Source organism: Jaculus jaculus, chromosome 1, assembly GCF_020740685.1.
Source record: "Jaculus jaculus isolate mJacJac1 chromosome 1, mJacJac1.mat.Y.cur, whole genome shotgun sequence".
In the NCBI taxonomy this organism is placed as follows: Eukaryota; Metazoa; Chordata; class Mammalia; order Rodentia; family Dipodidae; genus Jaculus; species Jaculus jaculus.
In genome coordinates, this window is record NC_059102.1 from 243,398,819 (window position 1) to 243,411,792 (window position 12,974).

Sequence of the window (12,974 nt, forward strand, 5' to 3'; positions counted from 1 at the left end):
TATCCTGCACCCTCTTGTGCCCTCTGCAGCCAGCGTTAGTCCATGAGGGCTACTGAGAATGCAGGTGCAGCTCCTCACTCCAGCCAGGCTGTCATCGCAATTCCATGTCCTGTTGTCAATGCTACGCATTAAGAAGGAATTTGGTTCTGGGCATGATGTCTCAGGCCTATATTCTCAGCCCTTGGAAGGTGAAAGCAGGAGTATCCAGAGTTCAAAATCATCCTCATGAACATAATGAGTTTGAGGCCAGCCTGAGCTACATGAGACCCTGTCTCAAAAGAAAAAAAATAAACGAATTAGTTAATAAATAACAGAGAAGATTTGGGTAAGCTACAATGTGTTCAAAGGCGAGTCAGCAATAGTGAGGGGCAGATGACATTTGTGTGGTATAATCAAAGTAGCTGGAAGAGCTTGAAAAGGTAAAAATAAGAAGAGGTATAATGACTGTCAAAGAGCTGAAGGTTCTTAGGCATCCAAGTTCAACTTCTATATGCTGTTTTGTTCTAGAAGGTGGAGATAAAATTATCATCATTAGATGGGTTTTAGAAGAAGGCAAATTATAATTCAAGTGAAGTTGTTCTCTCTCTCTCCCTCTCTTTGTTTGTTTTTGTTTTTGATTTTTGAGGTAGGGTCTCACTCTAGCCCAGACTGACCTGGAATTCACTATGTAGTCTCAAGATGGCCTCAAACTCATAGCGATTCTCCTACCTTTGCCTCCCAAGCGCTGGGATTAAAGGCATGAGCCACCACGCTTATGTTTCATTTTCTTTGTGAGGATATTATTATGAGCTCATAGGTTTAGATTGTTAATTTTTTGTTTGTTTGTTTTTTCCAGGTAGGGTCTCACTCTAGCCCAGGCTGACTTGGAATTCACTATGTAGTCTCAGGGTGGCCTTGAACTCAGAGCAATCCTCCTACCTCTGCCTCCCGAGCACTGGGACTCTTCTCTCTCTCCTCTTCCCTCCCTCTTTGTTGTATTCCTTCCTTCCTTTCTCTCTCTTTCTTTCTTTCTGAGGTAGAGTCTTGCTCTAGCCCAGGCTGACCTCAAATTCACTATGTAGTCTCAGGGGTGGCCTTAAACTCACAGTGATACTCCTACCTCTGCCTCCTGAATGCTGAGATTGATACTCCTACCTCTGTCTCCTGAATGCTGAGATTAAATGTGTACACTACTATGCGCCTAATCTTCTTTTCTTTTTGAGACAGGTCTTACTATGTACCAAGCTGGCCTTGAGCTTTTGTTACTCTTCCAGCCTCTGCCTCCAAGTGCTGGGATTACAGGCATATGCCACCACACCTGGCTGTTCTTACTCTTTCTTTCTTTTTTTAATTTATTTGAGAAAGAGGGAGGGAGGGGAAGAGAGAACAAACCCCAGGGCCTTTAGCCATTGTAAACAAACGCCAGATGCTTGCGTCCCCTTGTGCACATGTGCAACATTGCACACTTGTGTCATTGTGTGTTTGGCTTATGTGGGACTTGGAGATTCAAACATGAATTCTTAAGCTTTGCAGGCAAGTGCCTTAACTGCTGAGTCATTTCTCCAGCCCTGCTCTTACCCTTCCTTCTTGTCTTTCTTTCTTTCTTTCTTTCTTTCTTTCTTTCTTTCTTTCTTTCTTTTCTTTTCTTTTCTTTTCTTTTCTTTTCTTTTCTTTTCGTTTCTTTTTTTTTAGGTAGGGTTTCATTGTAGCCCAGGCTGACCTAGAATGTACTCTCAAGGTGGCCTCAAACTCATGGCAGGCCTCCTACCCTGCCTCCCAAGTGCTGGGATTAAAGGCTCAAACCACCACGCCCGGCCTGTTCTTACTCTTTCTAACAAGAATAAGTTGTCACAGTTAGCTGGATGCTGTGTAAGTGCAGAGGAATTCAGGGCTGAATAAGAGATGCCTCTGGTCTCAAGGAGCTTTTGGAGGCAAGGGACTAAAGTGTCATGCTACAATGTAATACGTTGGCTCATAGACTTACCTAACAGGGGTTAATATTCCTTGAGCTCTTACTTTCCCTGTGAGTTCTCACTTCATGGCCTCATTAACTTTCACAGTAGCTGCACAGACAGATGACAGATAAGGACACTGAGGCTTATCAGGTAAGTGGTTTGGCCCAGGTCTCACAATCAGCAAGTAACACAGAATTCAAGCCCAGGTTTGTCTGACTAGACAGCCTGGATGTTCGACTGTCAGGGAGAGACTAGTTATTTTGGAGGGCTAGGGAGTAGAAAGAAGAGGTGGGGGAGATTTATAGATGCATGTCTTCGGAATAATTTGTCACTGGAAATGTTTTTAAAATATTTTCTTTTTATTTATTTATTTAATATATATAGAGAGAGAGGGGGAGGAGGGAGAGGGAGAGAGAGAGGGAGAGGAGAGCGAGAATGGGGTTCACCAGGGCCTCTAGCTGCTACAAATGAAATCCAGATGCATGCACCAACTTATGTATCTGACTTATGTGAATCCTGGGGAATCAAACCTGGGTCCTGGGCTGGAGAGATGGCTTAGCAGTTAAGCGCTTGCCTGTGAAGGCTAAGGACCCCGGTTCGAGGCTCGGTTCCCCAGGTCCCACGTTAGCCAGATGCATAAAGGGGCGCACACATCTGGAGTTCGTTTGCAGAGGCTGGAAGCCCTGGTGCGCCCATTCCCTCTCTCTCCCTCTATCTGTCTTTCTCTCTGTGTCTGTCGCTCTCAAATAAATAAATAAATAAATAATTTTAAAAAAAATTGCGAAAAAGAAAACCTGGGTCCTTTGGTTTTTCTGGCAAGTGCCTTAACTGCCAAGCCATCTCTCCATCCCAGTCACTGGAAATATTGAAGCAGAAAGTCTCCAAGGTGAAAGAAGGTAGTTCTACCAGGAGTCAAAACTGGACTAGGCAAATATTAATGTTCCTTCTAACTTCAATTCTAATTCTAGACTTTATAATTCTAGGTTGGTCCAATAAAACAAAATTAGGAAGTAGACCTATTGTCAAGAACATTCTATAGGATTTTGAGTCAAATAAGTTTTGTTTTTTTTTTTTCTTATTTATATTGTGGGATCCTTTGTTTGTTTTTGGTGGTGCTGAGTGTATGCTAAGCAAGCCCTTTACCCCTGAGCCACGTTACCACATTGCCAATCTTATTACAGTATTTATGATAATAGGATTTGTGAACTCCATGGGAGTATGGACATCTTTGAGGTCCATAAATTCTTATTTTAAAAAGGTTTTATTTATCCATTTGAGAGAGAGAGAGAGAGAGAGAGAGAGAGAGAGAATGAATATGGGTGTGCCAGGGACTCTTGCCATGCTACAAATGAATTCCAGATGTATGTGCCAGTTTATGTCACCAGCTTTATGTGTATACTGGAGAATTGAGCCCTGGCTGGAAGGCTTTGCAAACATGTGCCTGTGTACACTGGGAAATCTCCCCAGCTATAAATTCTTAAAAATTTTTTTAACTTATTTGTGGTGTGTGTGTGCGTGCACACACACACACACACACGCCCACACACATCAGAGTTTCTTGCTGCTGCAAGCACCAGATGCTTGCATCACTTTATGGGTCCAACTTACATAGGTAGCTTGGGAATTGACCCTAGGCTTTTACAAGCAAGTACCTTTAACCACTGAGCCACCCTTCCCAGCCTGAGGTCTATAAATTCTGGAAGCATTTTGAAATTTAAAATATTTTGAAACCTAGCTGGGTGTGGTAGTGCATGCCTTTAATTCCAGCACTCAGGTGGAATCGCCATGAATTCATGGCCACCTTGAGACTACATAGTGAATTGCAGGTCAGCCTGGGCTAGAGGGAGACTGTACCTCAGAGAAGTGAAAAAACAAAATTGAAACTTATAAAGACACGACCTCTTTTGTAAGGACAACCCATTATTCAAAAATTTTTGTTGTTCTGCATTGTGTTGCGTTTGTGACAGGGCAGGCTGTAGCTCTGTCTGGCTTTGAACTCCTGATGGTCCTGCCTCTACCTCCCAAATGCTAGGATTACAGGTGCGTCCTGCCACCATGCCAGCTTGAAAGATTTTTCTTTTTTAAAGAATAAGCCTTGTTTCTCAACTCAGGCTAATGTCTGGGCATCTAAAGGGGAGGAAGAACTGCTTGCTTTTAAAATACACCTGTGCATTGTTGAGGTTTAAGACCCAGTGCTTTGTGGGCTCTTCCTCCATCCTAAAGGAATAAGTATGAGATTCCGTTGCACTTGTCCCCATCTTCGGCTCAGATGGTCTGTTTCCTGTGCAGATCCTTCCTCCCGACTTAAAGGGAAACAGCTTGTGTTGGGAGCTCTCCCAGGAGGCTGGAAGATTATGGAGCTGCCCTTGACTTGGACAACTCCAGGACTAGTGGAAGGCCAAGGTATGCCCACAAGCATCCTGGCATTTCCTTCCCTCTCCTTTCCATTCCCCGCCTGCCTCTGCTCTCCAGAACGAATGGGGATCCACACAGTTCTTTGAAATCAAAATGCATGAATGAAATACAAGGGGTGAAACCTACGGTCTCTGTCTGAGGCTGGGAAAGTCACGGCCAAGGTGTTAAGTAACCACTCTTCAAACAGGGAGGAAATCGAATCTGGCTGGAGCAGCAGCTCCTGGCTTGCTTTCTTGAGACTCTTTTGCTCCCACAGGAAGTGGGGGGCCCTGCCCTAGCTCCTGTTACAAGCGGCAGACAGCCCACTAACTTGAAGTCCTGTGGTTCTCCAAGACCTAAGCCGGGTGGAAAGTTTCACCTTGAAGAAGGAAAGTTTCCATTCCTCCTTCCAGCCCCTTCCACTCCCCTTAGGGAGTGTGCAGAAGACATCCGGGACTGTCCCTAGGGGACAGCTGTTGGCCTGTCCTGCTCTTGGGAGTTGTACCCTCCTTGGGAAATGCCTCTATCCTGCTTCCACGTACTGGAAGGAAAGCACTCAGAGACCCCTGACTGTGCAGTCCTTGTCTTCTGTGAGCTGTGTCCTAGGCTATACAATGACACTGTCCCCACGTATGTGTCCCTGAACACACTGGTTCTCACAGCAGTAGGTGGTGGAAAACACACTTTGCTTTGTATGGAACCTTCTAGTTCTCTCCCCCAACCTCTGAGAGGTGGATTATCTTTTTCACTAAAAGATAAGGAAATTAAAACTCAGGTTAAGGCTGGGCATGGTGGCACACACCTTTAATCCCAGTACTTGTGAGACCAAGGTAGGAGGATCACTGTGAGTTCGAGGCCATCCTGAGACTATAGAGTGAATTATAGGTCAGCCTGGACTATATACTGAGACCCTACCTCAAAAAGAAACAAAAAACAAACAAACAAACAACAACAACAAACCCTTCAGGTTAATTTGTTGAAGGCAATCCAATTGGTATATGGTGTAGTTGGGTTTGGACCCAGTTATGTGTGTACCGTTAAACCATCATAAGTTGTTGAGACAGGGTCTCATGTAGCTTTAGAGTTGGTTTTTTTTCCGAGATAGTTTTTTTTAAAGTATTTTTTAATTAATTAATTTATTTATTTAGAGAGAGAATGAGCACGCTAGGGCCTCTACCCATTGCGAACGAACTCCAGATGCATGTGCCCCCTTGTGCATATGGCTTACATGGGTCTGGAAGAGTTGAACTGGGATCTTTTGGCTTTTGCAGGCAAATGCCTCAACTGCTAAACCATCTCTCCAGCCCCTCAAGGTAGGGTTTTACTCTAGTCCAGGCCTATCTGGAATTCACTATGTAGTCTTAGGGTGCCCTCAAACTCATGGTGATCCTCCTACCTCTGCCTCCCAAGCACTGGGATCAAAGGCATGTGCCACCATGCCTGGCTTAGGTTTAATTTTTATTTTTCTGGTCAGCTTCTCTGAGATATTGGGGAGGAAGTTCAAGATGGAAAATGAAATCCAATAATCAGAGCCCCTTTCTCTCTCTTAACTCTTTTTGAGGTCAAGAACAAAAAGTGTGGGATAGGGTAGAGGAGAGGAAAGGAACTCTCTCTTTATCCAAGACACTACTTAGCAGACAATACCTCATAGTCTCCTGGCTACCTATCTCCAACCTTTCCTTCTACTCCAACTCTTTTAGAAACAGTTCTGGCTCAAGACAGCCTGTGCATGTCGGCAAGCCCTGGTGCTCACTGACAACTGGAGTTTCATGTTTGGACTCATGGCCAGAGCAGTGGCAAAGGACAGCCTCCGAGAGCAATCACCTACAATGTTCTGTTTGGTTCTAGGTCATATTGTGAGCAGAGATGCTTCTTTTTTTTCTTGAAAGCAATTTTATTTCAGTTGCTCTAGTTCTATCCATTAGTCAACATAATAATGGGTATATCTTCTCTGACAATACCCAGAGGTTGAAGGGTTCGTGTGTTGAGGTGGCAACCACTCAGATGACGGGCATGAATCGTTAGGTAGGGGAGTAACTGAATGATTCATTTGAGGCACTTCATGAACTGCAGAGGGCCAGGCAGATGTTGAGATATTACTGCTGCAATTCTTACCATCATTCTTTCACCCAGCATCTCTGGGCGAGGGTTGGGGTGGGGGGAGCCCCCTTAGGTGAAGTGTAGAAGCAGTGGAACAGCTCCTCCCAGGTCACAAGGGACTCCCTTCCCACATCCCTAAGCCTCCTCTCAAACATCCTCACTGCTGTGCCCCACCCTGCCAGGCCAGGGCCCACAGTAACTCACAGTGGTTTTCTGCTTGTCCAACGAGGAGACCCAGAGGCCTCTTTGGGGTCTCTTCTTCCTCCAAGTGGAAATCCTCTGCCTGCCACTGCCCAGAGGGCTTGAAGAAGCTGGCACAGATACCATAGGCACAGCACTGGTAAGCATAGGGCACCTCCAGGATCCTGAGAGGCGGAGGGCTGCTTTAGTGTGTTTGAAATCTGAGTAAGATAGCCTCAGCCCCAGGAGCTGGGCACTAAGTACTTGCCCTTCAACCCCAAGATAACCTGCTTTCTCTAGGGCTTTCTTTCTTTTTCTATTTTGGTTTTTCGAGGTAGGGTCTTGCTCTATCTCAGGCTGACCTGGAATTCACCATGAAGTCTCAGGGTGGCCTCGAACTCATGGCGATCCTCCCACCTGTGCCTCCCGAGTGCTGGGATTAAAGGTGTGCGCCACCACGCCTGGCTTCTAAGGCTTTCTTTAGCTGAGTCTTGCAGCCTGACTTCTGTCCTCGGTGGGCTCTGGGGGTGTTTTGGTAGACCACCAAGGGCTCTCTGCCTATCGGTTAAGAAGTCTCCTCAACAAGGTTAGCGTGGGGAGTAACTTCCCCAAGTTCACACAGCATTCGAGGTACTCTGTGCCCCTTATCTCCTATTTAAGGAGGCAGGGGCTGGGATACAGCTCAGTGGCTGAGCACTTGTCTGGCATGTGCAAGGCCCTTGGGTTTGATCCTAAGCACCATAAACAGAGAGAGAGTGAGCAAGGTTCCTTTCTCTCTCTCTCTCAGCGACTCTTTTGCCCTTTGTGAATCGTTCTCCCTGTCTCCTCCCCATTCTGGGCATATCAGAGCTGCATCTTGTGTTCTCTGAGGGTCAGGACAGACGCCTTGGGCATCTCATTAGCTTGCAGCAGACGAGGCTCGGGCCACACAGGCTGTGCTGCCGCCACTGCACGAAGGAGGCCTGGATGTCATTAGCACCAGGGGACTGGCTGTGCAACTTGTTTTCCCCTTGTCAGTGCCGGGGCTCTGCTCTGGTTCCAGGGACTCAGACGCTTCCCTCGCGAGGACAGACAGTCTGGCTATGCGGAGCGAGGAGACCCAGGAGGGCTTTATATATCAGCTTGCTCCTGTTCTCCATAAGCTCCAGTGTCCATTAGCATTGGTAGTTGGGAGTGGAGGAATGCTATAAAGGAGGGGAGGAGGGAGAAGAGGCACAGTGTCAGAACTTATCAGCTGGTAGCAGGTTTTTTGAGCCAAGCTCTAAGCCATCAGGCTCTTTTTTTTTTTTTTTATTTTAGGTAGAGTTTCACTCTAGCCCAGGCTGACCTGGAATTCACTCCGTAGTCTCCAGATGGCCTTGAACTCACAGCGATCCTCCTACCTCTGCATCCCGAGTGCTGGGATTAAAGGCGTGCGCCAGCCACCATGTCTAGCTCCATGAGGCTCTTTTTAGGGTTGTAGTCCTATGGTTTTCTCCTTGTCTGTCAATGGCTTCCTGCTGTGCGTAATACATGTCCCCAGGCATGGGGACAAGCTGAGCACTCACCTCAGTTTTGGGAAACTGTCCTTGGAGAAGGCCTGAGATAGAGCCAGGTTTCCTTTGAGCTTCAGGTGCGTCAAGCCCCCCAGCCCAGCCAGGGGCAGTGTGGTCAGCTGGTTGTCAGTCAGGTCCCTAGGACAGTGGATGGTCAGGGTTATAGGCAGTCACTGGAACGCTGAAGGAGCAGGGCTGTGCTGAAGGGGTGGTCAGTGTAGATGGAAGCAAGAGGAATGGAGCAAAAGCCAGGAGACAAGCTCATGGAGGAAACACCGACATGCCAGGGGAGGGGCGCTCGAGAGTTGCTGGAGGCACCCTCTGTACAAAAGCCATCGCCCACTATGTACCAGGTGCTGTTATAACTTAAAGCCAAGCGGTCCTGATTTGTAGATCACAATCCCCAATCGTAGCTCCTGTGCTCGGTTCTGGGTCCCATTCAGACCATCTCACCTTCCTGCCTGCTGTTGGCCTCTCTGATGATTGGAGAGGCCAGAGTCAGTGGAGGACAGAGCTAGGCATGCGGTCCCAAGCAGGGATTGGGTCGCCCATTGCGTCCTGCGGGACCTGCCTGGCAGCCAGAGGTAAGGGCATGCGCATACACGGGCTGATCCCGGAGACATTATTAGAGGATGCTGGGGCTCCAAAGCAAATAGTAGGACCACAGACTGTGTGTCGTGGAAACAGTCCTGGACTGGCAGGCGGGAAACCTGGCACTGACACTAACTCACTGTGTAACCAAAGGGAGTCACAAATCTGCCCCAGTTCCAATGTCCTCATCTTTCAAAGGATAAAAATATCTGTCCTACCTAACCGGCAGGAGTAGAGCAAACAGGAGTGTGAAGAGGAAGGTGAGAGTTTTATATGACCGAGGCCCAGGGCCCAGAGAGCCACAGGCTGGGGAAGGACTGTGTGTTGCCTGGAAGTTCTGGGCTGTGGCCTTTGGCTTGGAGCAGGCTTCTCCTTCTAGGCCTTGGAGCTGTCATCAATGCAGTGAGGGTCAGTAGCTGGGTGGTCGTTGAGGCTAGGGCAGGAGCTAGTCCAGAGGAGTCTTTGTGTTAGTCAGAAAAGAGCCCCTTCTGGGTGTACTTGCCTTTGGGACGCATGGTGTGGCAGGCAGAAAGGAGACCAGCTTTCTCTCGGGCAGAGCCCTGGCCCAGTGAATAACTGCACCCCATTGTGTGGCAGCCAGGTCAGAAACCCTTTTCAGCCCGACACAATTGACCACGCAGGCAGCCCTGCAGGCTCCCGTTTACATTCTATGTGGGTTAAAGAATCTATGGTCTCCTGCAGCCCTACAACCCTCTGAGACCTTGGGTCCCGCATTAGCCACCACCCTCTTGTACTGAGAAGGACTTCCAGGCCTGTGGAGAGGCTGGGCTGGAAGTGAGGCAGGGGGACACTGGGAGGACCGAGGCTGCCAAAGCATTAGAGAACATTAGCAGATGATGCTCCAGAGTTTGCAGGAGACAGGCTGTCTGCTTATCAAGCCTCACAGCGTGTCAAACATCCTGTGAGAGTGATCGGCTGCTCCAACATTCCCGGGGTGCGCGATGAAACGTTTCTATGTGTCCTTGCTCAGTGGTAGCTCTTCACCCCACCAGCCAGTCCATAAGCCCATTTGGCTCCCAGCATCCTAAAAAGTACTTACAACTTGACCAAGGATCGCAGGGTGGAGAAGGCCTCAGGGTGGATGGACCGGATGACGTTCCAGCTTAGGTCTCTGTGAGCAGGGTGTGAGATAAGAAAGGACAGTAACAGGCGGAGGGTGGACTGTCCCAACCCTGCTCTCCCTCACATTCGTCCCTCCTGACCTTCCCCAACAGCAGTGACCTTAGACCTTTGGAGAAGGTATCTGCTGCTGGCCTAGTGCTTGGCCTGGCCATGGCCCTTGGAACGGGTACATTGAGTCCATGGTAGCTTGGCTCCACAGCCTCAGGACCCCTGGGGACTGGCTGGAGAAGGGGCTTATGAGGCCATCTGAACAGGCAGGTGACTCTCACACGTGCGCGTGCCTGTGTGTGTGAGCGCGCGCGCGCGCATGCACGTGTGTGCACACGTGGGTGCTGGGGAAGGGGCTTGGAGTGGGGAGGCAGGCACATGTTATGAGTGCTTAGACTGGACATGTGCCATGAGTGTGAGCTGCTGGGGACACAGGCTCCTCCACCCCTGGGCGCCATCAGTACTTACAGCGCTTGTAAGGAGCTCAGCTGGCTGAAGGTGTCGGCTCCAATTTCCCAGATCCGGTTGTGTTGGAGGCCACTAGGGGCAGCAAGAGAAGCTAGATGAACCCACAGGCTCAGACTCTGGCTTTGCTCCACGCCCCCCAAGCACTGAGAGGAAGAAAGGAGAGCCCCCCACTTCTCCTGGCACAGGAAGAAAGGCCCAGCCCGCGGAAGTCACCAGAATTAAAGGGAACACAAGGGGATCCGGTTGCCTTGGGTAAGTGGGTCAGGAGACAAAGCCACAAAACCATCCCTGTGGCCCAAAAGGGAGTCAGCTTCCAGGGTTCCCACCGGGCCTGGCTCCCAGCCCAGCGGAACTGTCCCCCATTCTCCCTCGTGTCGTAGGTCCTCTCGACCCCTACTCGGGCAGAGCACCACCCAGCCCTTGGATGGCCCACGTGCTTGCTTGAACTGGGAAGCCGAGTTCAGTAGACTGGTTGTCTAAGCAGAAGATGAACACTGGGGTTCAGCAATGTCAATGACATTGTCACCCAGACAAACAGGACAAACCCTTACATCTCCTCCTTGCCCTGGCCCCCAAAGCATTGCCCTGACTAGAAGCAGGGGACATACATGAGGGCCTCAGGAAGGCATGCTAGTTTAAGATAAGTGGAATTGGGAATTGGATAAATGGGAATTAAAGATTTTTTTCTTTCTTTTTTTTTTGTCTTTTTTTTGGGGGGGGTGGGGTTGAGGTAGGGTCTCGATCTAGCCTAGGCTGACCTGGAATTCACCATGTAGTCTAAAGGTGGTCTCAAACTCATAGCAATCTTCCTACCTCTGCCTCCCGAGTGCTGGGATTAAAGGTGTGCGCCACCCATTTTTAAAATGATTATTTTTCCTTGTGAAACTTGAGTCTCATACATGATAGTGCATATTTGTGTCTGCAAGCACAATCTATTTGTGCGTATGGATGAGGTGTGGAAAGCTAGAACACGCACTCCGAAACACAGGGTGCTTTTAGTTCCTCTCAAGACTTCCTGAACCTGCCCACTGAGCCCCGAAGTGGCTCTAATCACAACTGCATTTTGTCACTCAGAAGGAGCCATCATGGGACTCTAGGGCACCTTCTCCGAGCAGTGTTATCTTCTGTGAGTTTTAGGGGACCTGTTCAGATCTCTACTAAGTTCCCAACCCTACATCAGACCTGCCCAGAGTCTGCCTTGAATGGCTCTGCCTCCAGTTGCCTCCAGACTCACATTTCCTCCAACTTCTGACATCTGTGCAGGCTGGGCAGCTCCTCGATCTGATTATGAGACAGCTCCCTGGGGAAGAGACAGAGGCCAGGCCGGGGTGAAGCAGTGGCTATGTGAAGGTGAAGGGGGGTGGGAGAAGCAGCCCAGACGAGGGCTGTGCTTTTCAGGCAAAGCGCTGAAGGTCACAGGGACCCAGCAGAGACATGGTACGAACACATCTTTCACTAGAGTGCCGACTGCCTTAAATAGACTTCCCTTTCTTTCCCCGTGCTGAGCACTGAACCAGGTTGGGGCTGACTTGCATATTTGCCAGGCGGAGGCATACCTTATCTACACGAAGGTCTATAGGACCCTGGGAGCATCCTGGGGGAAGTCAGGGAGGAAGTACGGGACAGGGACATGAGAAAAGAGACAGAGAGTGGGGTGTAGGGCAGTGAGACAAGCTTGGAACATGGGCATTACTGAGCAAGATGGTCAATACCACCCACGGAAATGGCCCCGATAACCACCATTTATGGAGTTGGCAGGAAATATCTGGCTCAGCCTTCCACTTAGACGAGGAACCAGAGGCCCAGGACCTCAACATAGGATCTGTTTGAGAACATGCTACCAGTCAGTGGGCAAGGCTGGGTGTAGAGACCCCATCTCCTGATACCTTGATGTCAATGCACATGTCTTGAGCTATGAGCCAGTCCCTAACAAGGAGTTTCAGATTGAAGTTGAAGTCAAGGGGAAGAGAAAAGCTTGGACTACTTAAGTACCTTCATAGTCCCCAAAGGAACTAATTTTTTTTTGTGTAAATTAGAGTAATGATGTCATTTTTGAGCACCTATTATGTGCTGGGTGATTTACAGATTTTTTTTTTTTTTGGTTTTTCGAGGTAGGGTCTCACTCTAGTCCAGGCTGACTTGCACCCTGTATTCTCAGAATGGCCTCAAATTCATGGCGATCTTCCTACCTCCGCCTCCCGAGTGCTGGGATTAAAGGTGTGTGCCACCATGCACGGCAATTTACACATATTTTTCAAGCCTCACAAATTGACTCTCATTTTAAAGATGAAGAGATTGAAGTTCAGAGACATAAAGAATGTATCCAAATTAGCAAAGCTAGTGAAATGGTAGTGTTTGGCCTCAAACAAGCCAGGACTGACTCCAGGGACCAATGTCCTCTAATCATGAACTAGAGGGGATAATCCTTCCCAGGCAGGTCCTTGACAGGAACCAAAGTTGCCCACTCTCCAGAAAGAGGTTTGACTAAGGGGCCAAGGCTTAGCGGGTGAAGTGCTTGCCAATGTAAGCACAAGGACCTGTGTTTGGATCCCAAGCACCCATATAAAATGCCAGGCATGGCAACATGAGGTTTTAATCTCAGTGCTGGGGAGGTGGAGGTAGGAGGATCCCTTGGATTTAT

General features: G+C 48.7%; 1 protein-coding gene across 1 annotated transcript in view; it reads right to left on the bottom strand.

Annotated features, from left to right (window-relative positions):
- Positions 1-12,974, bottom strand: part of Lgr6 (leucine rich repeat containing G protein-coupled receptor 6) — a 153,094-nt gene that overhangs the window by 7,865 nt on the left and 132,255 nt on the right. The window contains exons 12-16 of the mRNA XM_045140196.1: positions 11,568-11,633; positions 10,334-10,405; positions 9,795-9,866; positions 8,156-8,281; positions 6,633-6,793 (exon numbers count right to left, since the gene is read on the bottom strand). Of these exons, the coding sequence (XP_044996131.1) occupies positions 6,633-6,793; positions 8,156-8,281; positions 9,795-9,866; positions 10,334-10,405; positions 11,568-11,633 (497 nt within the window). The remainder of the gene's footprint in view (positions 1-6,632; positions 6,794-8,155; positions 8,282-9,794; positions 9,867-10,333; positions 10,406-11,567; positions 11,634-12,974) is intronic.